We start from the raw sequence: 26918 nt of genomic DNA on the forward strand, positions 1-26918 counted from the left end.
GACAGTCTCCAGCAAAATGCTATTTTGTCATCCAGCAAATCTGCCCTGCAAGTTATCCCCATGGGACAGCACAGTCATTTCCCAACTAGGCTTTGGGATCCTGAAGTGCTCCCTGTGTGAAGAACAAAACTCTCTCACTGTTGTGCTCCCTGCTATCCCTTGATATTGAATCACTTGCTGTGTGGGTTTTGACCAGCAAAACTTAAGCCACTTAGCGGGGAACCATCAAATATTTTCTAAGAAACGTCTAAATATGTGTACATGTTATTATACACATAATTATAAACGTAAGTACCTACCTACATATATACAACATATGTACATAACATACCTATATTTGGACCAGTGTTCTGATAAGAAACAGCTCAATGAAAGTGTGACAAGAGAAAAATCCAGTTTTTTTCTTTTCCTGTTTTTCACTCGACTCCTGGGCTCCAGAATTACAGTCACCACTAATACCTTCCGAGCAGGGAAGGAAGATTAAGTTTCCAACATAGCCAGAAGATATGAACTGCACACGAGCAGGAGACTGACATCTTCCAGATGCTGTTACCTCACTGTGCACGTCACGTACACAGTGAGTCCAATATGCCCAGGAGATATTACTTGTAATCTTTGATTGATATGCACCTGTACAGCAAGTTCAATGCATTTTAGATGCACAAACTTCATTTGTGATGTAAGTGTAATCTGCATGAGTACAATAAATCCAGGTGGCAAGAGCCTGCAGGTTTCTTGCCTATAATACAGTAAGTTTTACCCGCATCAATACATTGAACTTGTTGCATATGCAACATAAAGGTGTTTTACACGGACTTTAGACATTCTGGAACCGAGTGGATGGTTGCTATAGAAAGCAGTAGGGCAGCTGACTACAGGTCTGGGAGGAGAGATGACACACTTCTGTCCCTGTGCCATGCAAGTCTGCTGGGGGGGCTCCTCCTGGGACACCAGAACTGGAGGCAGGGTGGAAGGCCAAGCAGTGTTGTTCAGAGGACAGAGCCCTCTGGGCTGGGGAGAGTCTGCTGTGCTGGCCCTGGGGCTTGGTTAACCCCAACTCTGCAGGTCCCGTGTCCATGGCCAGTGCCAGGAAGTTACAACAAAAAGAAAAGAATCACAGATAAGGATCAAGGTTGGAAAAGACCACTAGGATTATCTAGTCCAGCTGTTAAGGAGCACTCAGGAACATGTTCAGGAAACATACAGTTCTACATTTATGAAGATGGACAGTAAAAATTGACCAGAATGAGTGAGTATTAATGTTCAGTATAAAGGTCATGAAAAATTTAGTAATGTTTTCTTTTTTTTCTTTTTTTTTTTTTTTCCTTATGGAGGAACTCTGCTTTTAACTGGCACTGCATGCTGGTAGTTCATTGAATGATTTGCTATGCCAAGTCTTCTCTTCCTTCATCCTTCCTAACCCTGCCAGCCCAAATCCCAGGAGAACTGTGAAAATTTTGGACCTACTTAGTGACTTTGTGTTTTGCCATGGTTCCTTTGCTATCAGTTCTATGCTTTTACCCCCAGCTCTAGTGCAGTACCATGCCCTGCAGTGAAACAAACCAATTCCAGACCACCAGCAGCCGGTGTAAACTATCACTCACAGCGGTGGACGGGAATGAGGTGTGGGCCAGCACTGTGCAGGCAGCACATGGCCTTGCGTGCTTCAGAAAACGAGGCAGGGGATGCGTCGTCTCAGTGTACCTATCTTCCATCCATAGTGCGCCTCAGAGAAAATCCTCACACTATGACCGCCCCAGGGTCTGGGACAGATCACGCTGCCCCGATTGCCGCAGGGACTGCGTACTCCGGACTTCCCACTGAGCAGGGGCCTGGGGCTCCGCCTCGGAGCGGTGGAGCGCGGCCCCGGAGCTTCCCCGGTCAGGTCCCGCACGGGGGGGTACCGCGGCTCCGGAGGAGGAGAACGAGGAGCGGGGGGAGGAGCACTCGGCGCGGTCACGGCCACCGCGGGCGGCGTGTGCGGGGGCGGGTGTGGAAGAGAGGTGGGCAAACAGCGATGACCTTTGCGAGGAGCCCGTGAGGGATCGGTCCAGAGGCAGAGTGAGCGGCGGAGAGGAAGGATGGTAGCTGAGAGCCGGAGGAGAGCCGCCCAGTAATGTCATCATGTAAGTCTCTTCTGACTCTCTTGCGGGGACCGCCGGTCGGGCAGCGCGGATCACCCCTCGGTCGGGCCAGGTAGGCAGGGCTCTCGGCGCCCCCGCCCTGTGGTGGGTGATGAGTAACGTCAGGTAGGAGCCGTGCAGATAGGTAGGGCTGAAGGAATGGGGAAACGGGAGAGTTTCGCGTCGGGAGCGTGGAGGGAAGGACGGCAACGGCTCTGCCCCGTCCGGGCTCCGGCTTAGTCGCCGGCTTGCCCCGCAGGCTCGTGGGCAGCCGTTGCCTCTTCTACAGCCCTGTAATCGGGAGCTCGGGACTTCTCCGGTCGTTTTTCCCCGCTTGGAGGCAAGTAGCGAAACCTCCAGCTCCGCCGTCGCCGCCCAGTCCCAGCCGAGGAGCTCTACACCCCGGCACCGCTGCCGGCCCTCCAGGTGCGGTGCCAGAACAGGGAGGAAAAGAGGGAAGGAGGGGGAGAGGGCCGGACGGGCTCCATCCCGGTACCGCCGCTCCTCCCGAAGCGCACGGCGGGGGAAGAGGCGGAAAGGGGCTCCCACTCGCTCTCCCGCCCGTCCGTCCCCGGGCGGGTACTGTCGCGGCCTCTGGGCTCTTTCCCCCCTAAGTTTTGCCTTTCCCGATACGCTCTTACCGAAGGTAAGGCAAGACGCTGTCGGCTCTGGGGTTGGGAGTTTCACCCGTGCCAGGTGAGAAGGGAGAGGAGGGAGAACCTGGAGGATGTCAGCGCAGGGGGACGGGGGAGAGTTTCCCAGTAGTTATTATCGGGGAAGTTCAGGCACAAAGAAGTGGATCCCGAAGAGCGAGCGCTGCTGTACCACCGAGTGACACATTCCCAGCAAGTGGGTTGCCTGCAACTCGTGAAAGTTCCTTTTGGAAGGGAAGCCGAGGCGTTGAGGCAGCTCTGGTGCAGCTGGCATTGTTAAATCACGGTGCAGTGTCATTACTTTCATGTCATTCGGTGAGGGTGTTTTCAAAGTTGGCTGGAAGAATAATTAAGAACATGTCAGAGTTAACAGGTTGGAAGTTTCGCATGACGTTGTGTAATTAAGCTTACAGAAATCCTTTACAGCCCGGGTTTCAAAACTAAGACCCACTCCTTTGTTAATTCGCAAGAACTGAAATGTGAATTGTAATCAACATTCACTTGAAGCTCCACGTAAGAGTACTTAAGCTTAAAATCTTTTTGTTTACAACCTATATGAGAAAAAAAAAAAAAATTGTGAAATTGATGTTATCTTTCTTTTCATTTTAAACTGTCAGCAACGTTGTTTTTTATTTCTTGCCAACTTTAGACATGCCAGAGACCAAAGAAAGTCACACTGCCTGGGGCAGAATTCACATCCCACTCTGGGGAACTTTGCCGAAGCCTTGAACAAGGAAGATGGTGTATTCAAATAGCTGTTCCATGATTTGAGGCCATGCAGTATACAAATGAAACGCCCCAGGATTATTCACATTTTATATGTATTTTCTTGCATAGCACTATACTCCCTAAAAGGTGATGAGGTTGCTATAGCTGACTGCTGGCACGTAAAAGGTTTATTGGTTACATGTAGCAAGACTCCCACTAATTTAATCTTTAACTGTGTCGTTACCATCCATTTATGGCTTAGATAAATTACATGTCTATTTTGCTCTTCTGGAATGAATTGTGAATAAGCCCATTGTCCCCCTATGTTATAGGAAATGAAAGTAGCTGTAGAGTGGACTATTGAATTGCATAGCTGGCCTTGTCATAGTGTCTACAGTGCCATAATGCCCGTTCATAGAAAAGCCGGTAGTTCTGTAAGACTCTATGGAAGGACACTGTCTAATTATTCTACTTTTTTTGCGGGTGTGAATGAAGTGTGTAAAAGGGACTACTGTTGTAAGACTACATCAAACTGTAATGGAGGTACTACAACTGGTGTCCTGACAGACCCCAAATACACTTGGCAATATGTCAGTTTTGGTTCTCAATCTGACGGTATACCGTGACACATTTGGAGCTGCCATCTTGCTATCAGTGGGGAAAAGAACAGTGCTTTTTCATTTAAATTGAAACAAAGTAAGGAAGAGAAAGCACTATGGACTATGCTAAGCAATTTTAATTTATCTAGGGTTAAAGACTGAGCTGGCTGATTTCAGACTCATAATCTTTATTATGGATTGCTTGTTTACTTGATGTTTTGGTGTGTTTTATTATACTGTTGCTCTGATATTCCATCTCTCTATCTTTCTATCATGTTAAATGATGAGAGTACTGCCCAGAGAGTCTCCTTCTCTGGAGATATTCAAGGCCCACTTGGATACTTTCCTGTGTAACCTACTGTAGGGGCCTGCTTCAGGTGTGGGTTGGACCCGATGATCCCCAGAGGTCCCTTCCAACTCCCATGATTCTGTGATTTATTTTTTTTTATTATTTATTTTTTAAGAACATGAGGCCTCTTGGTCTTGAGTCTCTTGGACAATCAGTGCTATTGCAGCAGTTAACCATGCCAGATTATCCTTTGATAAACTGTAAACTAGCACAGAACTGTTTGCTAATTTCTCTATTGAATTTTCCTACACTGTTCTGGTTCTGGTTTAGTCATTAATCAATGTTAGTAATCAAGAAAACGAACATTTAATAAACAAAAGCAGTGTGTATGAACAGGTAAATAATACCTGCAACACTTCTTTTTCTTTTTTTTTTTTCTTTTTTGTTTTTTCCTAAATTTCTCACAAGAATTTACCTGTTGCTCTAACTCCTTTTCGTGGCTGTTTGCCATATAGAAATGTAAGAGGTGGATTTTGGTGTGGAAGAAGCCTTTTTGTTGGCGGTGTTAGCTGAATTTCATTCAAGAAAACATCTTATGTGATCAGGGGTATTCTGCAGCTCATTATGAACAATCAGGCTTCTGATTTCTTCTCTTTTAGTCCCTACAAGATCTCAAACCTGCAAATGAGTGACTTTTTTTTTCTTGTCAAGTATAGCACTCTGCTACAGATTGTGCATTGTTCTATGGATAGCCATAGGTCTTCCCCAAAGTCTCCTCCAAAAGAAACAGATCTCACTGATGGTTCATGGATTAGTCAAGTGTTTTGGGTGCGTGCTTCTGCTGTGGTCATTCATCTTTGATTAGCCTTTCATCTTTTCTTTTATCTGAAAGGATGTGCTGTTAAGCAAATTGTTGGTTTTCTTTCCTACAGCAATGGCTGATAAAAGTGGAAGATTCAAGCTTGGCATTTTTTATGTATTTGTTGGTTTATTTTGGTGGAGAGTTGTCCATTTTTTTTATTTTTATTTTATTATTATTATTATTATTATTATTATTATTTTATATAGCAGCTGTTTAATTACCTAGCCTTTTCCTCAGGGGAGAAATCGTGATAATCATTTATTTCCTGCCTTGTTTACACTTATTTGTGCACTGCTCTGTCACTGACTATCTGTGTTCTTAAAATCTTTCTTGTGCTTTTTACAAGAGTGAGGGTGAGGAAGTGGACTGTAAACTAGCACCGTGGAGCACTGGCTTGTAAGTGTTACCACAATGCAAGCAATCATTAACAAACAGAAATTGGCCAAATTAAATAGTAGCTGTGTCAGACTAACACAGAACCTCAGATTCTTTAAGAAGCACACTGAAGGCAGTGTGGCCAGATAGATGTGCTCCAGCCCTAGGCAGTAGAAATCCTATCAGGTCATTTTTCCACGTGAGCTTACAGAGACATCAAAAGTGATTGCAGCAATACAAAGAAAAATGCGTTTCATGTAAAATATGAAAATGAACATGCGTTAGTTCTGAATTTTAAAGTTTCTGAAATCTTTTGTGATTGTTTCCTAGCCCAGTAACTTTTACTATGTCTGTTCAGAAAGTGAAATCCGGTAATGTAACTACTTCCTCAAGTTTTCATCAATAGATTACTGTGCACTTTACTAGTGCTTATCTTATCAGTAGATGTAAACCCCTTCTGAGGAAACAGCAGTATTCTTCTGTATTTCTTCTATATCATGCTATGAACTTCAGCACTTCCATTTCATCTCTCTGTGAGGTGTATGTATGTAAGTTGTATCTGTATGTGAGTATAACTCTACATCTTTTAAAAGGGCTTCTGTTCAAAGTAAGTTTTCTAAATTAATATTAAGAGCATTGTGGATTTATGAATTATTTACATTGAACAGTTCCCAAACCTCAGCATTCTGTTGTCTGAGATTTTAGAGGGGATTTATAGGTCGTTAAGTCGAGGACAATCATTCTATTGTTTGATAATCTGGTTATTTTGTGTGTCTGGCTTCATCAAAGAGATTCTTACATTTCAGAGCCCAGTGTGTTCAGTGCTTGTCTTTGACACTTGTTAAGTTTGACTTTACAATATCTCAGAGGGATAAATCAGCTTCAAATCCCTAATTTGATACATCTTTCCAAAAAGAGCTGAACTTCTTTTGTAATCAGATGCTTTTGCCACGTAACACTGCACTGAAGTGAAACCCAACTGACTGCAGCTCTCCGTTGGAGTGTCATTTACCTGGGCCCATTGGCATCTAGCCCATGAAAGTGGTTTAATTAACTTTTAAAACTGAAACATTAGTTGTTCCTTTACAATGGTTTATCTCGCTGCTTTAAGTTTGGCTTGTCTACATTACAGAGCTTCACTTTGGGAAGAAACAGAAGCCAATACCGGGAGGTTTACATTTGCCCTCAGGTTTCACTAGCAGGTTCACAGCAATGTCTGTGGAGCAGGAGGCTCTTTTCCTAAGTTTAGGGAAATGATGTTTTCTTGCTGCTGAATATGAACTCCTCTATACTTTCACATTTCTGTCTTGATATTTGATACCAGTGGCCCTTGCAAAAAATACCTTCCTCCTTTCTGTATTTAATATTCAATGTCCTGGAAGATATCTGTGTCCATCAGTGTGCCTTTGTGGTTCTTTATGTGCTGTTGCTGGCAATAGACTTGTGAAATATTTTGGGGATTCTCTGTAGATTTTCTTCCAGTATTACTAGATAATATCTTAGTGAACTAAAGCCAATTAATGACTGCCATCCTCAAAGAGGAGGGTAAGGATTTGGTCAAAGTAATATGGTTGTTTGGTGATTTGTTCCTCTCTTTTGCTCACTTCTAACTTGTTCAATAAAATGAGGCAGGAGGGTAATAGAAAACCATTCATTTTGTGTATGTGGTTAAAGCTCTGATCATAATCATTGTGGATCTTCTTTCTTGCTTCTCCTTCAGCCTGATATGGAGGAATTCTTTTGATTTAGCCATTAAATGTCATGTTCACTTCAAGGCAAAGGAAACTGTAATTTCAAGTTATAAATAATAATGTTTTTTTATTTAATTGCAGGTTTTCATTAAATAGTAAACATGTCCCTGACTTCACTGGTAGCAGAGCTGGACAGCACCTCTAGATTTTGGCAGAAGTTTCAGTTGTTGGTGGAAGATTTAGCTATCAAAGTGCTAGCACTACAAGTTATGGGAGGCTTGATCAAGAGCTTAGGCACCTTGCTCTTGCACCTCATCTTTATACAGTTAATAACAAGCGTGTGTGTGTGTATACATATATTTAAAGAGCATAAATATTTGTATACATAAATTATGTAAATAGTAAAATAAAACTTTGCAATCTCCAGAAAACCAAAACCCGTCTTAGTGCTTTCTAACTGTAGCCATAAGGCTTGTTTGATTCTTTTCATGAAATATCACTTCATCTATCAGATCAGAATCCCAGGGATGGCCTTCCCCCCTGTCATAAGTTATGAACCAGGCAACAATATTTCTGACCCGTTATAGGGAGAATAGATATATTCTGTGTGTTTTCAAGGTATGCTAGGGCCAAACAAAATTTTCAAGTTTTCAGCTTTATTTAATGCTAGTTACTAGATTGTCTAGGAACAGCATTTTCTTGTATTCTTGTCTTATTGAAAAGCATCTTTAATCGTTACTTTCTTTTCTTTTTCTTTTTTCTCTTTTTATCCTACAGGATGTCTCACATAAATGAAATGTGGTGTTGTCACTGGAAATGGAAGCTGCAGCACTGTCTCTACTTGTTTATCCTGTATATTATATGCATGCAGCAAGCAGGTAAGTTAGCAAATTATCTTCTTGCTTAAATAAGTGGTCCAGGCGCCAAAGTCTGATGACTAAGGATTGTGCTCATGCATGACTGAGTTATGTACAGCATAATATTTTGATGAAAGTGGTGTGTTATAATTATTAGCTGTGCCTTTATAGGCTGTCATATTTACTCCTACTGTTTAATTTTGTTGTTATTTCTGTATCTTTTTACTTTTATTATTTGTTGTTATTTTTTTCTTTGAATTCTTGCTTTTTTTTTTTTTCTTCTTTTTTCTTTTACCTTGGATACCTATCTCTCTCTTGAATATGCTGTAGCTGTAAGACAACTACTGTGCACTTGCTGTCTTTAAAGTCTTCTATGGATCAAATGATTGAATCTTCTCAGCAAGCTGTATGTACTGAGCAGTCAGTTTAAACTTAACATTTAACATTAACTTAACTTAAACTTAACATTTTAGGCACAGAGTAGTATAACACATTGTGACTGTTTCTTTAAACATATGAACAAGAGATTTCATTTACTAAATGTATTTTCCTAACCACTAGAGTGCAAAATATTTTAGGAGCTCCAGCTGTTTTACTGGAAAAAAAGACTGGAGTTTATTCTGGAGCAGACGAAAGTTTTGGAGCAGCTTGTACTGCCCTGCTAATTCCATATCTGATGGGTAGTTTTGCTGTTACAAACTAGCTATTGGAAAAAGGATGTTATATACAGAAAGAATTTTTAGCTTACTTGACACTGTTTTTTCTCTAAATAATATGTGCAAGGCTTTTTGATGTTTGAATGTAGTGGCTGGGCAGTAGCAGTTTCCAGCTTTTCGTCACTTTAATATGTGTTTTCCATCTCCATTAAACTGTGTAGCCAGGAATGTACATTTAGGACCTGACTGTCATCAGCTGGCTGATGGCCTCTGTGTCTCTGTGATCCTGCAGCTGCCTTCCTCATCGTAAAATAAGTCAGCAATATCTGCTGTAATCTACAGCTGCTGTGGGCTACTGCCTGGTGACTGGCACAGTAAGGTCCAAAGACCTTTAGTCTTTGCTAATTCTTTGTGATAAGAATATGGTTATAAAAAGTTCAGACGGTATAGCAAGAATAAATCCTGTGAGCAAGAAGGCTCCAGCCAGTATGCTGGCAACACTAGATGTCCCCAGGTTCAATAGACAAATGTGTTTGCTGTTCAACAGTGAAAGAGATCATAGATAGTTTGCTGTTAATACTCGACTGAAATGAAAAGGAGACATTCACCTCTCCAGCAACCTGCCATTTGGCAGTACTTGCCTGCAGACCCTTTGGTTTCATGTTTCTTCTTTTTTCCTTTTTGTTAATGTGAAAGCATAGGTTATAAACCACAGCTGCAAAATGTGTCTTTTCATCCATTCTTTTTAATGGCGCAAGGCAAACAAGGCAGGAAAGAATTCTATTTTGTGTCCTCAAAATGTATTTTTTTTGTCTGTGTGCTCATATGATATCCATAATCTCCCTGGTTCCTTAAGCTTTACTGAAGTTACAGAAGAAATATTGTAAAACCTGATATTCACCCAGCTTAGCTAGTGAGCTGTAAGCTTAGAAAGCAATCGGGGCTTATTAAGCTTTGCCTAAAGGAGGTTACATACAAGTGGGGATTAAGATGATCAGATACAGGTTTTATGGATTATTTATGAGGCTATTCATAAGGAAAAGAATATCAGTCATGCCGTGACATGGAAAAAAATGCAAAAGCAATAATTGTATGGTTTAACTTTTGAAGAACTGCAGGACTTGGCTCACTTTCAGAAACAAAGCTTAAGGGAAGGATCACATAGTAGAAAACTTACTTAGAGTAGGAGTGGAAAGACTGTTCAGCTAAAAACTGATCAGTAGGGTAAGGCAGTGAAGTATAATCCCAGACTATAGACCTGATACCTTGGAGGAATTGATGGACAGATTCTGATGCTTTACACAGAAATAATAATAATAAAAAAATGATAAAAATAAAATGTCAGCTGCCTGAAGTATTGTGGTGTATTGGCTGCAGGTTGTGTGTTGTGTGGAGTGAAGACACAGATGAGATCGGCAAGCAGCTTCACAGGTTTATTTTCCTGTCTGTGGTAGCAGTGTGGTGGCCGTGACTGAATCATTTAGCTCTGTCTGTAAGATTAAGTATATGTCTTGTCTCCTCTGTCAAAACTTTGTCTTCCAGTGAAAGCACTGAAATGAAGCTGAGCTATTACAATGGTGATGCTTTAAAGAGAAGTAATTAAAACCTCTTTTGTTTGAGGTTCAGACATTCCTCATCTATTTGGTTGTATGTATATTTTGATGGTTTCATGGAGATCAAAAGGAAGCAAGAAGAGTGAGCTTAGTTCTGTAAAATGAAATGGGCACAGACAGAAGGAACTAAGAGTTTTTGTTCTAGTGTAAGCAGAAGTGGCAATGGCTAAGTTCAAATATTTGAAGAGATAGCTGCAGTGGGAAGGAAGAGTGATCTTTTTAGACAGCTGAAAGGGCAAAAAATAGAGGTTTAAATTACAGTGAGATAAATGAGGGGAGGAAATCTTATCAAGGAGTAGAGACAGCAGTGGAATAGATTGCCAAGGCAGACTGTGGAATTTCAGTCCTTTTAAAATGTATGCTAATGCCTGCCAGACATGATTAAAATCTCTGTGTTCTTCCTTTGGGGACTGAGAAATAAGTTAGATGATTTCCAAACTTCCCCAGCTTCTGTATTCCTTCCTTTTGTCTTTACCCTGGAGAGTTCTATTTAGTTTCAGATTTGGGGAAATGAGAAGATTCAGTGGAAATTCCACATCTCAGATTATGACAGAGATCTTGCTGCGCCTACAAAATAATGTGTGTGGTTTTGCCTCAATGTCATTTTAATCTGAAACATGAAAGCAGCAATTCAGCACAGAAAGTAATAATTGGTTGCCTCGGATACGTGTAACTTCACAAGTGCACCTGCAGTGGGTATAAACATACTTACAATTCTTATTACACTGTTGCTGCATTATGGCCCATGCTGCTGTGATAACAGCATTATTACGACTGTAGCTTGTGTCAGTGAGCGCTTGTCCTGTTGTTCATCCATCAGTAAAGTGTGTTGGTGTCAGTAGTCCTCAAGGTGTTTTAAACCAATCCTCAGGGCCCCAGTGAAAAGTAAATTTTAATTCCACCACAGGCCCTAGAATTTTCATGTCATTTTTTAGTGGTGGTTTGAAGAAAACAAACAAAAAAAGCTCTTTCTAATTCATCAAGAAAAGATGGGTGAGATGAGAGTAAATCTAGAAGCAAGCTCTTCTCCCACGTGGCTGGTAATTGTCCCCAGTATGGAATCAACTCTATCTGTTGTGCTCCTTAAGTGGGCCTGCAGAAAGTTGGAACTGCTCACAGTCCTGGGAGGGTTTTTTAGAGACTCTGTGGGTTCAGAAGCCAGCTGAGAGGTGGGGGAGGGAGATTGGAAGCATTGCTATTTGCCACCAGGGCTAGCAGCTGTCTGTGGAAATGGGTTTTATCTGGAACTGCATTGGGCAGCTTTCTCACAATAGCACTGAGCCTGACTTCTGTAGACAAGGGTCAAAGATCCTATCACTGGGCAAGTGATGAAATAATTGCCAGCACATTCACTTATCTCCCTCTTTCTCACCAAGACCTTAGCCCAGTCAGCCAGTGTGACCCTGGCATACGGTGTGGAGGCAGGGAATGCTTTTCCAGCATTATCACTGAGACATTTTTCTCTCATGAATATCTCAAGGGTGGGAATGAGTGCGTATATATTCCTGCCAATGGCAAATGAGACTGAGAGCATTATCACAAACAAAGGAGTGGAAATTTGTATTTCTGAATATTATGAAAAACTCAGGAAACCTGAAAAATTTTGAATTATTCAGTTTGTCAGTTTCTTTCCTTGTCTAGGCATCCATACATCACATGCAATTAAGAAGATTATCAGGGGAAATCTGGTTATTTAGTGAATTGCTGCAAAGTGTTTTTGTTCTGTCCCTTTTCCCTGACAGTTTTCTTTTGAATTTTGTTTACAGAAAACAAATCAAAAGAAATTATTTATGTCTGGTTTAATATTTACATTCCTGCTGGCTCAAGGCATGTGTTATTCTGTTCATATAAGTCTTGCAGAGAAAAAATGACTAGTACTGCCTTTCTTGTATTTTCCTTAGTTGACAGCTTATTTAATGCAAAAGTAAATTACTGTTTGAATGAATTTCATGGGAAGCTGCCTCTCATTACCTCTGTTTACTTTTTTAGCTCCTAATTTTTATTTTTTATTTTTTAATTTTTTTTCCTTATGATGTTGATAATTCTTTTTCCCTGAAGTGTTTAGTCCTCTTTGCATTAACCATAGTGGTATACTTTTAAAAGCACAGTGATTTTCCTTACCTGCTATGCAACAGTAAGCCAAAACCAAATGCAATATGGTGAAACATCACAGAAATTCAAAGCTGACTAGGCTGCCTAGATTCTCTGCACTCTTTTTTTAGGTACATTCTTTAGGCTAAACTTTTTCTCTGAAGAATATAACTTGAAAGAAAGAACATACATTTCACTAAGATAGCATCTTTTTGACCTTTAGATTTTAGAATCTATTCATGATGTTTTTATTTGTTTTTATTTTTGTTTTGTTTTGTTTTTGTCAGTTTCTTCTTTTCACTGTTAAATGTTAAAAACATAGGAGATTTTTTTCAATATTGTATGTGACAATGGTTGAGAAAGAATCTAGTTCAGTGGTATACATTCAACAACAGACTCCAAAGTGACTTGTGGCCAACTGGACAGTACTTTACAAGGGGCTGCATCTCCTAGAGATTATTATGTAAAGAAATTCATTCCTTATAGTATTTGCCTGCTGTTCTCAATGAAATTAATGAACAGATTTGAGCAAAGTTAAAAGATTCATTAAAAGACTGAAATTGTGGAGGATGTCACTTTTTGATTGGTAACATGAGAAATATTGCATGATGAAGTGGAGTTTTTTGTTAAGAATAGAATACTTTTCCTGATAAAAGTACGTAACATATATATCCATCAGTTGTGTGACATGCATTTTAATATGTATTATTGTTAATACAGTGTGACTAAAATGGCTGATTTTATATATCAGCATACCTTTCAGAAATTCGTGTTTATTCCTGTCAGCATTTGTCAACGAGAAGCGCTGAACTTTAGGTTTTGCATATATATTGTAAAATCTGTGATTGTTTTGCTAGTACCTTGGATTTGCTTACTTAACGTGGTTGCTTAAATGATTTGCATAAAGTGTAACATATAAATGTTCGCTGAATCAAGGCCCCACATATCATTATCTGATAACTGAGATGTTAATATCTGCCTTTTCCTTACAACTGTTTCAGAGAGATGTCTGAGATAGGTATACTTGCCCTAGTACACTATGCACAGATATCATTAAAATGGAGAAGAATACATAACTTTGATTTTACAGGAATTTGAAAAAATGCTGGAATTTTAGTTGCAAAGGAATAAGTATTATTACTTAGAAAACTCATCCAGAAAATGCAATCCTTGTATAGATGGTGTATAGAAATAATTAATACATGTATCTGAACTTTTTACTCACCATGGAAGAGGAAGATCTCATGAGAGAAAATAATTATTTCAACTGTAGGCTGCAAATATCTTCTACAAAATGGAATTTAGCATTAATATAATAAGGATGTTATGTCAGAGAAATATATCCCTTACTGTGACACAGTGAACCCATAACTTTTTTTTCTGCCCTAAATATGGTAATAGAGGCACCTAATTCAGGGGAAATGATGGCTTCCAGAAATGCCTCTTGTTTTATCTGGATTCAGTTCTCATTGGTGTGTTTAGTTGCTGTAAACGGGGGTCAAAGCTCCAACCTTTGCTGCAGTACAGGGAAAAGAAATACATAATGCAAAGATTCTGTTCTGCTTACATAGGCAGGACCCCAGGTGTCATTTACACTAATTTTATTGTTCTTCTTATCACTTTCCACTTTAAGCATAACTCCAGCCGTACGTTTGATATCTCTCTGTACTTGTTATTCTCATAAGTCTCTTGTTTCCTTATCTTTCATTTTGTTGTTTTTACCCTATTGTCTGTCCTACTGGGCAACATCAACTTAGGCTGTATGCTGACAGTTTTCAGTTTGTTACTTTGAGAACAATTAACAAAATTGTTTCCAGATTTCACCCCTTCCAGCATGCTCTCCAATTCCCATTTGGTGAATTTCTCCTTCTGTAGCATCTGAACAACTTTTAAGTTATTCAGTACTTCGTCCAAGTTCCAGTGTAGTAAATCATCACTTTTGACAACAGAGGCCACCACAGTTGCAAAAATACACCAATATCAGTTAAGATGCAAGATATTTCATGTTTTACAAACATGGCAACATGTATTATTTCAGAGAACATTTTTTGAAACCTCTTCTAGAATGAAAAAGCATTTGTTGGAAAATATTTTGGGCTGTGAAAAAGTGACGGGAAGCTAGTTCCCACTCTTAAAAATGCCCCTGAAGTACTTCAGCTGTCTCCCAGTACATTGTAGTACTGGCTTTTTAATGGTAAAATTCTGCAAGAGTTAATTCTAGTAGAACGTAGGGTAGAACCATGAACAGACTGTCATGCAGCTAACCTAATTTTTGAAAAGCTTAAATGCAATCAGCGTTTTTCCAGCTCTAGCTTTGTCCTTCATGAATATGCTTCTTAATGGGTGTCAGACAGAAAACTGCAATTCCCTTTTGCGAACAGAGTTTGTTTTGTTCAGATTCATGCTCTGGCTTCTTGCAGTTCTTCTAGTGAAGAATTGTACAGTGACAAATCCATACTATGAAGCTGAAGTCATTTTTTCATCAGAACTTACTTCTTAGGTGGAGAAAAAGACCTCATGGTTGAAGTTGTCACAGAGGCATCTGTGCAAGTAATGCAGTCCTGTGTGATTTTTGTTCTGCTGTGTGAGGAGCAAGGGGAAGTGTGTTTGTCTCTTCTCATCTTGAATTTACAGGAAATACTGAGAAGCAGAATTAAATTTTAAATCTTTTACTACTTCTCCTTCTATTTCTGTCTAAAAGTTTTCCAGTTCCAAAATATGTTAGTGATATATCATATAGCACTGTAAAGAAACGGGAAGCATGCTAGGAATTCTGAACTCAGCTTGCCAGCTGAGTCATTAAATGTAGACAAAGAAACACCAATAATGTGACTTTTGTACTGGAAACTAAAATAACTAGGAGGTTTTTTGCCGCATGTGTATATCAGTCTATCCAATGTAATGAACACCAAATCCCCCAGATTGTATCCAACTTGTCAGGGATTTTAACTTTAGTTTAAAGAATTGTTGTATTTCAATAAATCATATCTGTAGTATACAGACAACAACAACAAAAAGCTGTAATGCTGGTGCTGAACAAAAGCATTATTAGTGCAAGTTACAAATTTGTGGGTTAAAAAAAATACATATTTTATTAATGATTTTTTATAGAAGCATAAATTAAAAAAAATAAACAACAAAACAACAACAACCAAAAAACACCTATGAAATTCAACCCTTCATTGTGCAAACCTGGATTTGCTGCATGCATCAACTACTCTAGTTACAGTTTATTGTATAACTAGTTAAAAAAAAACATAGGCTTTTCTTTTTTTCTGGCCTGTCATATTTTGGCTGTTTATTGTTTCTATGCTGTTTTGTTCAGTATTTTGATCTTATTTTGGATTGGGCATGCTTCTGCTAAAATCTTGTCTCTTGAACAGGCAAAGATACCGTATAGCAGCAATACCAACAGCTGGGTCTTCCCTCCATCTATCTTAGCACTCAGAGAATTACTATTGCTAAACTGATTATTTAACTACGCTACAGACAAGGTGCATTTAACCCTTCCATGTTTTTAGAAGGGTTTCAGTGAAAGTAAACTGTTCATTTCAGAGGAGTTGGACCTTATAGGAACCCTTCCAATTCAAATGATTCTGTGATATAATAACCCATTTCTCTCTTTGCTGGCACATGGCAAACAGCAGGTTGTACTGAGGATTAAAAAAGCAAATCTCAGTGTGTATAAATATTCACTCCCTCTAATAAAAGCTGTTCAAATTTTTCACGTAGGTAATAGCATATGTGTGGTGTCTAAATCCCTTGTCACTCATTAGTAAAGCAAAAGTAACCTGGAGATAATACATGTCTGGCCAGTTGTCTTTTGTTTCGGAGGTTTCTTTCCACACCACCTACACCTCCATCTGATTGTTGGCAGTGTTGATGTACATGATAACGTATATTCTCTTTTAGGCAGCTCCTGTGGTTGCCAATTACTTTGACTGTTGCTGTCTATAGAAGTATCTGAGGTTGGTCTATATTACTTGACAACATGACAATATTGAGTGACCTTCAGTTGGATTATAGCTGAACTCAAGATCTGGGGAGTAAAAAAAAATACACATTTTCTTGTACTTGTCTGCACAGATATTTTCTGAATAATGCATCATACCAACAGAATGTATCAGATGCTAATCAAGATTATAAATGCACTTCTTTTTATAAACATTTATCTTAATCAGTTTTCTGGTGTAATAAATATTGAGTTTGAAGAAATAATATTACATTAGTTTTAAAAATTCATCATATTTTCTTCTTTCTAATATAATATCTTTTCTTAGATAAAAAGCCTTTTTATAAAAGCTAACAAAAAGTAATTTTCCTTCTCATAACAAGACTGAAAATATTAATAGTAAGCATGCCATTTACTTTTTCATATTCTCAGAATGCTAAAATTGAGACAGATGTAGTTTTGAAATAGATTTTTGCACATATTTTGGAGTAAGATATAATTAAACATTTCAGTAAAAGTTCAGTTAAGTATAGACTGAAGGTTCTTTCATTTTAAGTATGCATAATACTGGTTTTTTTTGGTCCTGCTGAAGTTAGAGCAAGTGTTATTGTGCCCTTAAAAAGGCTGTGATATGCTGCTGTTGAACACTTTTGAAAATCCCTCATTAAATTTCCAAACAGAAACTGTTTGGAAGTTGACATCTTGGCCAAACCATGTCATTATATTAGAGAAAGACAAAGTTCTATCTCATGCTTTTAAAAGATTTAACTTGCAGGGTGCTGCAGCACTGCTATTCAGAGTGTAGAAGGGAAGAGGCTTGAAGATTGAAAGAAGAGTTGCTGTGTACACTTGGCAGCAATTATGTGTTGTAACTTGTGGGTTTTGTCTGCACATTACTGTGATCTCACCCAGTAATGCTTGAAAAGCAAGAGTTTTGTATTGTGCTTTTTGTCTGTGTAATCCCCATGTCATGTGAATCCCAACGTGGTACTTAAGAACTCACTTGAACCCCAGCAAAAAAACCCTTCAAGAGTATAAGCTCTCCTAAAAGCACTGATATTGAAAGACTTTCTCTTTCAACACTGTTCTGACTTTATAAAGGACTTTACAGTTTGTTGAAGTTTTGAGCACCTTGTATTTCCAGTTATTCACTGGGAAATGAGCATCCTCACCAATCTCAGAAACTTAGTTAAGGAGAAGACAGTATTTTTGCTTTATCACCCTCTTTTCAGCTAGCTTTATTGCATTCTATTGGTGATCTGTAATTGGCAGAAACAGTTAAAAAATCCTAAGAATCCAGATACCTACTAGAATCTGATCACCAAAGATGAACTTTGTATTACAAACATTAATTATCTAATGAAAGCCAATGAAAATTAAAGGAAGTTTTGTTGTTTTGCTGAGAAGCTCATTTGTGGTACTAGTAATTTTTTTTTTCTTTAGAGTTTGTTGTAGTTCAGTTGTCCTTGTGTTTGTAGTTCAGTTTTTTATCAGGCTCTCATAACTATTCTCATGAATTATTTTCATTATTCCTTTAACATAAATGCTCGTAACTGTACAGCACTGGAACATAAGCTTAAAGTTATGTATACAAACACTGATGATAGCAAACTTCATTTGATTTTCATGGTACGTAAGCAGACTTTACAACACCACAGTAGTTTATGTATTCAAACACCAATTACCTGAAGTAAAAGGAGTTCATCTGTACCATTAGATACCGCTGTTTGGGTGTGCTTGCCGATTTGTCAACAGTAGTGAAATATGCTGAAGGCCAATATGGGCCAGTATGCCCAGCCTGAGCAATGATCCATGTTTACACGTGAAATTTTCTTGGAATTATACTGTATACGTACATATAGAATTTTCAGTAATATTAACAATTCACTTTCTATTTTTCTGAAATTATAATGACACCCCGTGAGTCCCTTGAAGTTATAAATGTTAAAGAATAGTGCTTGTGTTATTATATTATTTTCTCCATGTAGCATGATGTTCCCTAAATTTACCAATAGGAGTTAGCATTATTAGAGGTCTGCGGAGAGACATTGTTTAAATGTACAATTGGCTATTACCCTGTGCTTGTGTACCATGATAAATGATGCCTGACTTGTCCTTGATACTAGTTAATAGTTAATATTTATGTTAACCATTATTAATCATATGTATGATGAAAGCATTTCCATAACCAAGACTAATTTAAAAAGCCCTATAAAATAGCATATGTCAGTATACATCTTAATCTTTAATATAACAAACTTTAGAGCTAACCTTCTGGAGCTGCTTGAGGGTAAACATCCACATGGAAATACATGTGAGCATATTTGGATTGTGCAGGTGAATCTCCTGTACTGTCTGTTTAATGCTGATAGATTTATAAGTTTAGTCCAATGGCACAGTGCCTTTGTGCACACTTGAGGTTTATTATGTTCTTTAGTAAAGGATGCTTTGATCATGGAAAAATGTATTTGTATGTATCTGAATGACTGTTTTCTTCTTCACTGTAATAGGACTTACAATCATCAGAAACATGGGAGATTGGGAGAATAGCCAGATTCTGAACTGCATAGAGAAATCTGGACAAATTTCAGCTGTTAATTTCCTTGTTATTTTCATCTATCTGTAATTTATCTTTTCGAGTTATGTAGTCAGTAGCTTTATTTCTGAAATTTCACATGCTATTAAATGTCTCTTACTTGTTTGTTGCTGCTATGAAATAGCGTAAACTTTCTTTCCTACCAATTCTTACAGAATAAGATTTTTTAGCTTTCTAATCATTTCCTATCATGTGTAGAGGTGAGGAAAAGACTGAGATTCAGATAGTGAACCAAAATAGAGGATGATAATCTAAAATCTGTCATTCTTAATACTCTTTTGAAATGTCAGTTATCTGTGTGATGGAATAAAGGTATAAACCAGTGGTGTAATTTTCCTTTGACTGTCACACAAAAACTTTTTTCAAAGTTCGGTTTATTTTAAATAAGATAAAAAAATCTTATGAAAAAAATAGTATTAAGAAAATACTAAGGTTGGAAAGACAGCAGTTCAATAGCCTGGAAATAACATTATTGAACAATTGCATTTACCTCTCCAGTCTTCAATTTTCACATCCACCATGATGACATAGGTTTTAGTTTACAAATGTAGCTGCTTTTTGTCATTGGCATCCAGCTTTCTATAGAGCAGACTTGCTGGGAGGAAGAAAACAATACAGTTTGTAAGGCTTTTTCTTAATGTGTACCCAGAGCTGGAGTAGGTAAACTGAATGAGGCACTGAATTTTGAGATCTCGTGGCTAGGTTGGTTGAACTATGTCCTGGAAGACTAAATGCTCTCTGAGTTTTTCCTGCTGGGTATTGCTGATTAACTTGTTTCCATGGCTTTCTTTCATTTGTCTCATTTTCTGAGCCTGTTCTGAAGCTGTGTGAAGAAGAATTTACTCTTATAATTTCAGCTGAGGTGAATAGGCAAAATGTTGACAATATTAACATCTATATAAGACTACAGATAGTGAATATATTAGGTCCTGTGTGTCTGAAATTGTAAACCTAGCATCAGAGGACAATTCTGATCTTGATAGCCCTCAATTCTCTTTCTATAAAAAGAAGTTAAGAATCCTTCTTTCCTCACAGTCAGATTTTAAGCTTTTAATGAATGACTCTTTGAGAGACATTCAAATGTTTCACTAATGAACACAACAGAAGAGCTTGTGAGGAAATTCTGTCTCAGGAGAAGATTTGAATTGCCACAAGGCTGAGGGTCATACACTGAAGAATGAAGGTAAAGTAGGCTTCTGGAAAGTTGCTTACTGCATGAGATTTGCTCTTCCTGTGCACTGAATGAGGTCCTGCAAAAACAGTAGTGTGTGATTATGTAATTGAAGATTTTTTTTTATTCCCAATTATCTACGTACAAAGGCCAAACAAAGGTTAACTCTGGCATTTCCTAACTTCAGTGTCCTTGATTTTGCAATCCTAATAGAGTTTGCATGTTCCTGGGAGTGGTTTCTAATGTTTGTGCATATATACAAAGAGAGAATCATTGTTAGAGATGCTTACTTAGAATTTTACATACATACAGAGAGCCTTTCTTTCTTAACAAAAAGCTTTCTTAAGAAAATATTTACTCATTTTTCTTGTTTTATCCATTCATGACTTCTCACTTAATCAGGATGTTTTCTACCACATCTCTGAGACAGCTGGAGGAAGCTGAGATTGACAGTGATTGGAATAATTGTGCCTTTTCACTGTAATGCAGTTTACTCAGCGGTAGAATTTTCATTTTAATTTCATTATTATTGCAGTCTTTTTTTTTTTTTCCCCACATCCATAACTTCAAGGGGATTTCTTGTTTCATATTTGGCTTGTATCCTTTGCCCACCTTATTCAGTACTTTTTTTCGGGCAATGTTGTGCACAGATAATTTGTTGATGTTTTTTTGTTGTTGTCTAAAACCATGGTAATACTTAAGCATATAGCAGTTCTTAGCTTATTGATGATTGATTTGTCCTCTTGGGGAAAAATAAAAAAAAAAAAAAATACTACCTTCAACACTATATTTGAAACAGAAAACTCAGTCTTACAGTCTGCAAAAGAAAAATAAAATATCCATCTAGAGAAGAAATGTCAAGGCTTCTATTTCTCCTGTACTAGTATGTGAAGGAGCACTTGGGAAGTGTTGGAGTCTGGATAAGTAAATCATATGCAGAACAAGGTTTGAATGAAGGTGGCATTTTGCTGGGATGTAGGGCTCTCCAAAATGCATAAAATCTTTGTATAAACTAGGTAATGGCAGGGTGCCCAAAGCTTTGTAGAAACTTGTCTCCATTTTTGCCAAAAAAAAAAAAAATAATAAAAAAAAAGTACAAAATTTTGTCAAGAGAAGGATATCTTTGATGTGAAGATATGCTACATAAAAGACTGCAATTGGCATTCAGTGCCAATTGTCGTCTTGCTTCCGTAATGTGTTTGGTGCCAACATCCTTAAAAAGAACAAGGATTTTTAAATTCATAAACTATGAAATTTGAAAAAGGATTTCCTCTAAAGCTGAGTTTTTGGGTTTTTTTCCTACTTCAGACACGTAGCTAATGGTAGGATAAAAGAGTCTTTCAGAAATTACGTGTTTAATAACTTTCAGTCTTTGAATTACAAGTAATCAAGTAAATTAACTGTTTTATAACTATGGACTATGTCCTGATCCCTGTCTGCTCTTGAAGCAAAAGTATATCTGCTGCAGATTTAGCTCAGTGGTCCAAGAAGCTTGATAGTCATAGATGGGCACTTGGAATGTAAGAATTACAATAACTTATGTGCATGTTGCTTTCTCCCAGACCCCACCTATCCCCTGGCTCTTTTAATTTCAGGAATGAAAATATTACTGAGGGTTGTTGAGTAGCCAGGAATGGATTTCTGCCAACTAATGGCCCAGTCTTTCTTCAAACCCTCACATCCGTAGTTGTCTTGAGGCAGGGAAGGCCACATGTTCATTTCCTGCTGTACAAAGAACCACCTTTTTTTGCTTATTTTGAACCTGGCTTCATTTGGTGGCCGTTTTTTATGGAAGACAATGAGTAGATATTCCCCCTGTCCCTTTTTGCCATAACACACAGACTATTTGTAGACTTTTATCAGATTTCCGCCATCCATCTCTTTCCCAGATTGAAGAGTATTTCACTAGTCCCTCACTTGCCTTGATCATCTCCACTTGGGACCTCTGCCCATCTATCTTCTGCCTGTGGCTCGAGGTTCTGATTTAAGCAAAGGTTGGGGCACTCCCATGTGGCCTGGGCTACCAGGTGGGTGGGAATGGCAGGAACCAGAAGCCAATTAAGGGCTCTCACTGCGCTCAGGATTCTGTCTACAGTTATCTACGTGGAATTATATTTGTTGATTTATAGCCTAGTCCCTCTATTTTATAAATGACTTATTTCTGCAGTTATTTACAGTTCACCTTCAGGGTGTATACTGTCTTGAATAGCATTGTATCGTCATTGCATTTGTGCTCATTTACTGCTTTCTATACTAACTAATGGGGAACCCAGCAAAGACCACTGTGGAACTCCACAGGTTACTTTCTTGCTTTTTTACAGATTCCCGTTTACTCCTACTCTGTACCTTTTAACCAATTATTTATCCATGTTAGAACTTTCCAAATTATGTAATGACTGCTTAGTTTCCTTTGAAGTTCTTGGCAAGAGTTTTTTGCCAAAAACATTCTGGATAGCCTAGTAAACTGTCACGTTTATCCAAGTAGTACAACTGTAGAGAACTCCAAAAGGTTTGTAATACAGTGTTACTCTATAGAAATATTGTTGACTCTCCAAAATGCATTTCACTTATCTAGGCATTCATTAGTTCTAGCATGTCTTATACCACAGATCCTTTGTTGTGACTGAGGCACTAATGTGCCCAGTGAGAAAAATAAGGTTGGAGTTAAACAACTTTACCTGAACACCAATTACTGGCAACCTTTAAAGATATTAATGTTATTAACAGATCTTCAGGTTGAATGGCTGGTTGAACTGTCTTGAAAATAACCTGGTGTTTATTCATGTTGACAACCAGTGGAAAAGACTGAGTGGTGCTTCTAGTATTATTAAACTGTAGTGAAAGGTTTGAGCAGCTCACTTGAGTGCTAGTTCCTCATTATGATTCTACCCTAGAACCACTTTTGCAGGTTACGACTGTGAATGTTAGCTGAAGATCCTTTTCAGTTACAGTGAATGGATAGGCTGTGCTTTAATCATCTCGAAGAAGAAACTTAATGTTTTTCGTGGAAAACTGCCTCAGATTGAGGGGGAGAAAAGAGCATGAGTGTCACTGCAAAAAGAACGCATGATTTTCTGCCTTTTTTTTCTTGTTCCTTTTTTTGAAATGCGGAAGAGACAGGAATAAACACAAATGGAGAAGAAACTAAAATCATCTCCAGTTCACCACATTGTTACACACTCTCACGCAAATGTAGAGACAAGCCTGTCAACTCTGCATAGTGCAGATCTGGTGGTTATGGGTCTAACCTCTATCCAAATGGATGGAGCACTTCTGCATAACCTTGTATGGACTTAGATATGGTCAGATAAATATGATTGGTTATTTCTTATTGATGACCAGTTCAGAGATTTTAAGAGATTTATATAACTTTCTGTTTAATAGACAATGTAGAAGTCAGTTCTAAGTGGAAAACAACCCTGTTATGTTACTTCTGTTCTTTTGGTAAATCCAAAAGCTGAGATATTATAACTTCCTGGAAAGTGATTGTTTTCCCAGAATAAAAAGGCTTGTAAGTTTTAGATGAAATAGAAAGGATTGCATTTGCAGGGAATAACAAAAATGGTTTAAAGAATAAGAAAATCTAGTGTGGAGTACACAAATTGTTTAATGTATTTATGCTATTAGATTTTAAAATTCTTTGAGAATGTCAGCGGTACAAGGAAAAAATACTTTTTTCATTTATTCCAGTTTATAAAATACCAGATATGAGTGGGTATGATTTATAGCTAGAATTCTTCTTCATAGAATTCTTTTGAAACTAAAGATATTACTTGCATGCAAGGAAGGTCTCATGAGCAAGTGGCTTCTTTATACCTGGACAAAATCTTTGCTGTGATTTTATCACATTTCTATTCTAAAAGTATGATCTTTTGCAACATCAAATGCCAAAAAGAAAGAAAATCATGTACTTTTGGAGGTTGTAGTATATTTATTTCTAATGTACCTGTTTCCAATAGTGTCTTGGTCCTCTACAGTATTTATCATCACTTGCACGTTGCAAGGTTAAAAAATTTGGACACTGGGACAATTGTTATCTTACTGTCATTATCATTTGCTATGAAATAATACACATTTCATACGGCATTTGTGCTAAGAGTCATGGAGTATAGCCAGACAAGGTGATTTCCTGTTACAAATTTTGAAATGAAACCACATCTTCAGTTTGTCTTGACAACAAAGTTCTGGGAGAAGCACCATCTTTGGGCAGATTAGACAGGTTGTTTTGAGTAGAAGTCTCCTATAGGCAACAGGGCAGCCATAGCTCTGCTAGAAGTAGACCAAGGTAGTTTCACAGCCTTTAGGAAAGGGATGTGAATGTGTGGATCTTGCTGAAGGAGGTGGGGCTTTCTTTTAAATGTATCGTCCTGGTTTAATCTGTGAGAGTTGATTATCTTCAGAGTGTCTGGTATGATGTTATTTGTTAGCTTTAGGAGAAAAAACAATGTTGATAACACATCAGTGTTTTCATTGTTGATGAGCAGCGCTGTACAGAGCCAAAGCCAATTCAATTTTCTTAGATTCTACTGACCTACCAGTAAGGGGCTGGGTGGGTATGAGGAGCTGGGATGGGACAGAAGCAGAACAGCTAACCTAAACTGATATGGATATTCCATACTATATGATGTCATGCATAAAACAGGGGGTGTTGGCTGGGGTGCTTCTCAGGCATTGGCTGGACAGTAGCTGTCTGGTGGTGAGAAATTGCATGGTGTGCTGTGCATCATTTGTTCTGTAATATATAACTATAGTTACAAAATAATGTGTATATATAAATATATATGTGACATGTATATATTTATGTTCTATGTTCAGTTTTGGGCCTGTCACTACATGAAACACAAGGCCCTGACGCATGTTCAGAGAAGGGCAATGAAGCTGGTGAGGGGTCTGGAGCACAAATCTTATGGGAAGCGGCTGAGATAACGGAGATTATTTCCTCTGGAGGAATCCCAGAGGAGACCTTATTGCTCACTACAGCTGCCTGAAGGGAGGTTGTAACGAGGTGGGATTTGGTCTCTTCTGCCATGTAACTCGTGATAGGACTAGAGGCAATGGCCTCAAGTTGCTCCAGGGGAGATTCAGATTGGATGTTATGAAATGCTTCTTCTCTGAAAGGGTAGTTACGCTCTGGAATGAGCTGCCAAGGGAGGTGATGAAGTCACTGACCTTGGAGGTGTTAAAGAAATATTTAGACAGTGTACTTAGGGACATGGTTTTGTGGGAAGTATTGGTGATAAATTGATGATTGAACTGGATGATCTTGGGGGTATTTTCCAACATTGGTGATTCTATGGCTCTGTCATTCTATGTTATACATATTTAGTTATTTATTACCATTGCTATTTTTTTTATCTTCCTTTTTTTCTTTGTAAATAGTTTTTATCTCAACGCACAAATTCTACTTTCCTTTTTTTTTTTTTTTTTTTTCTTTCTCTGATTTTCTTCCTGATCCTGCTGTAAGCAGAAGGAGTGAATTAAAGGTTGTGTGGTACTGAACTTTCTGCCAGGTTAAACCACAACATATGTTTAAATACATTAATATATACATTCACCAATATTCATCACATAATTATCACAGACTTCACTTACATCAACAACAAAAAATTGCTCACATCAAAATCAACATATCATTACAATACCAATAAAGGAGGACAACATACTCTCTCTTTACCCTATATCCCTTCACCACATTACATTAAAAAAAATCATCACAGTTATTACACTGTTAGTGTCACATAACAGCTGTTTTACCAGGATGTGACACCTCATAAAAAGCAGTAGATGCTGCAGGGTTGACTTTCCAGACCACTGGAAATACACCTGCATTTAACACATATATTTCATTGACCCTGCTTCAACACAATACCTTCACCACAGACAGACAAATTAAGACTATTCTTAAGATAAAGAACATTCAGATGATTTGAACGTAAATGTGATGTGATTCAATTTTACTGATGTGTTCTTTGTGGAAAGTCAGTGTAATCAATTTTTTTTAGTATGCAATATTCCCTGTTTAACTTGTAGTTAAATTAACTTATAAGTTAATTAATTTTTAGTTAATAGTTTAACTTATAGTTAAATTAATTAACTTTAACTTTGTCTTAACTTTAGACAGGCAATCAGACAGTGCTCTGAAATTTTCAAAACTGATCCAGATATTACAAAAAAAATATGTAAGTGGTTACCACCTATGCTACTACAGTAATTTTCTGTAGTTATTGCAGCCTGAACATAATGACTCAGTTATCACATGCTATAAAATGCTATAATTGCTTTAGTACAGTATACTGTCAAAACCTGTTGTGGCTGTACTTGAGATTGAATGCAGAAAGGGACGGGAGCTGCTTTGATGGAGAAACCCTTGCAGCAATAAGAATCCCAGCAAGGTTATATAGAACATCTGAAAGCTTTCCACACTGCAGGTCTTTCCACAGTTTACTACACAATAATGTTTGAGAAAACTTAAAAGAAGAAAGAAAATGTCACAATTCCTGGAAAGCTGTTTGAATGAGGAACTGAGTTGTTATTCAATTTGATTGGTTTTATTAAAAATGTATTTTTTTTTGTTGAAAATGAAATGTACATGTAACTTGCTTTTGCCTCACAAAGCTTGTGATCAGATACTAGTTTAAGATCTCTATTGCTTTTACAAAATGCAAGCTTGTTTTGCATTCTG

At 38.0% G+C, this 26918-nt stretch overlaps 1 protein-coding gene across 4 annotated transcripts in view; it reads left to right on the forward strand.

Annotated features, from left to right (window-relative positions):
• The first annotated feature begins 1942 nt into the window (after positions 1–1942).
• Positions 1943–26918, forward strand: part of ADGRG6 (adhesion G protein-coupled receptor G6) — a 107610-nt gene continuing 82634 nt past the window's right edge. For 3 of the 4 annotated variants that reach the window (XM_072331934.1, XM_072331937.1, XM_072331936.1), the window contains exons 1-2: positions 1943–2126; positions 8078–8178. In XM_072331934.1, the coding sequence (XP_072188035.1) occupies positions 2125–2126; positions 8078–8178 (103 nt within the window). In that variant the 5' untranslated portion in view covers positions 1943–2124. Of the gene's footprint in view, positions 2127–2382; positions 2550–8077; positions 8179–26918 lie in introns of all 4 variants that reach the window. The other variant, XM_072331935.1, reaches the window with a different exon arrangement.

Source organism: Excalfactoria chinensis, chromosome 3 (assembly GCF_039878825.1).
Source record: "Excalfactoria chinensis isolate bCotChi1 chromosome 3, bCotChi1.hap2, whole genome shotgun sequence".
Classification (NCBI taxonomy): Eukaryota; Metazoa; Chordata; class Aves; order Galliformes; family Phasianidae; genus Excalfactoria; species Excalfactoria chinensis.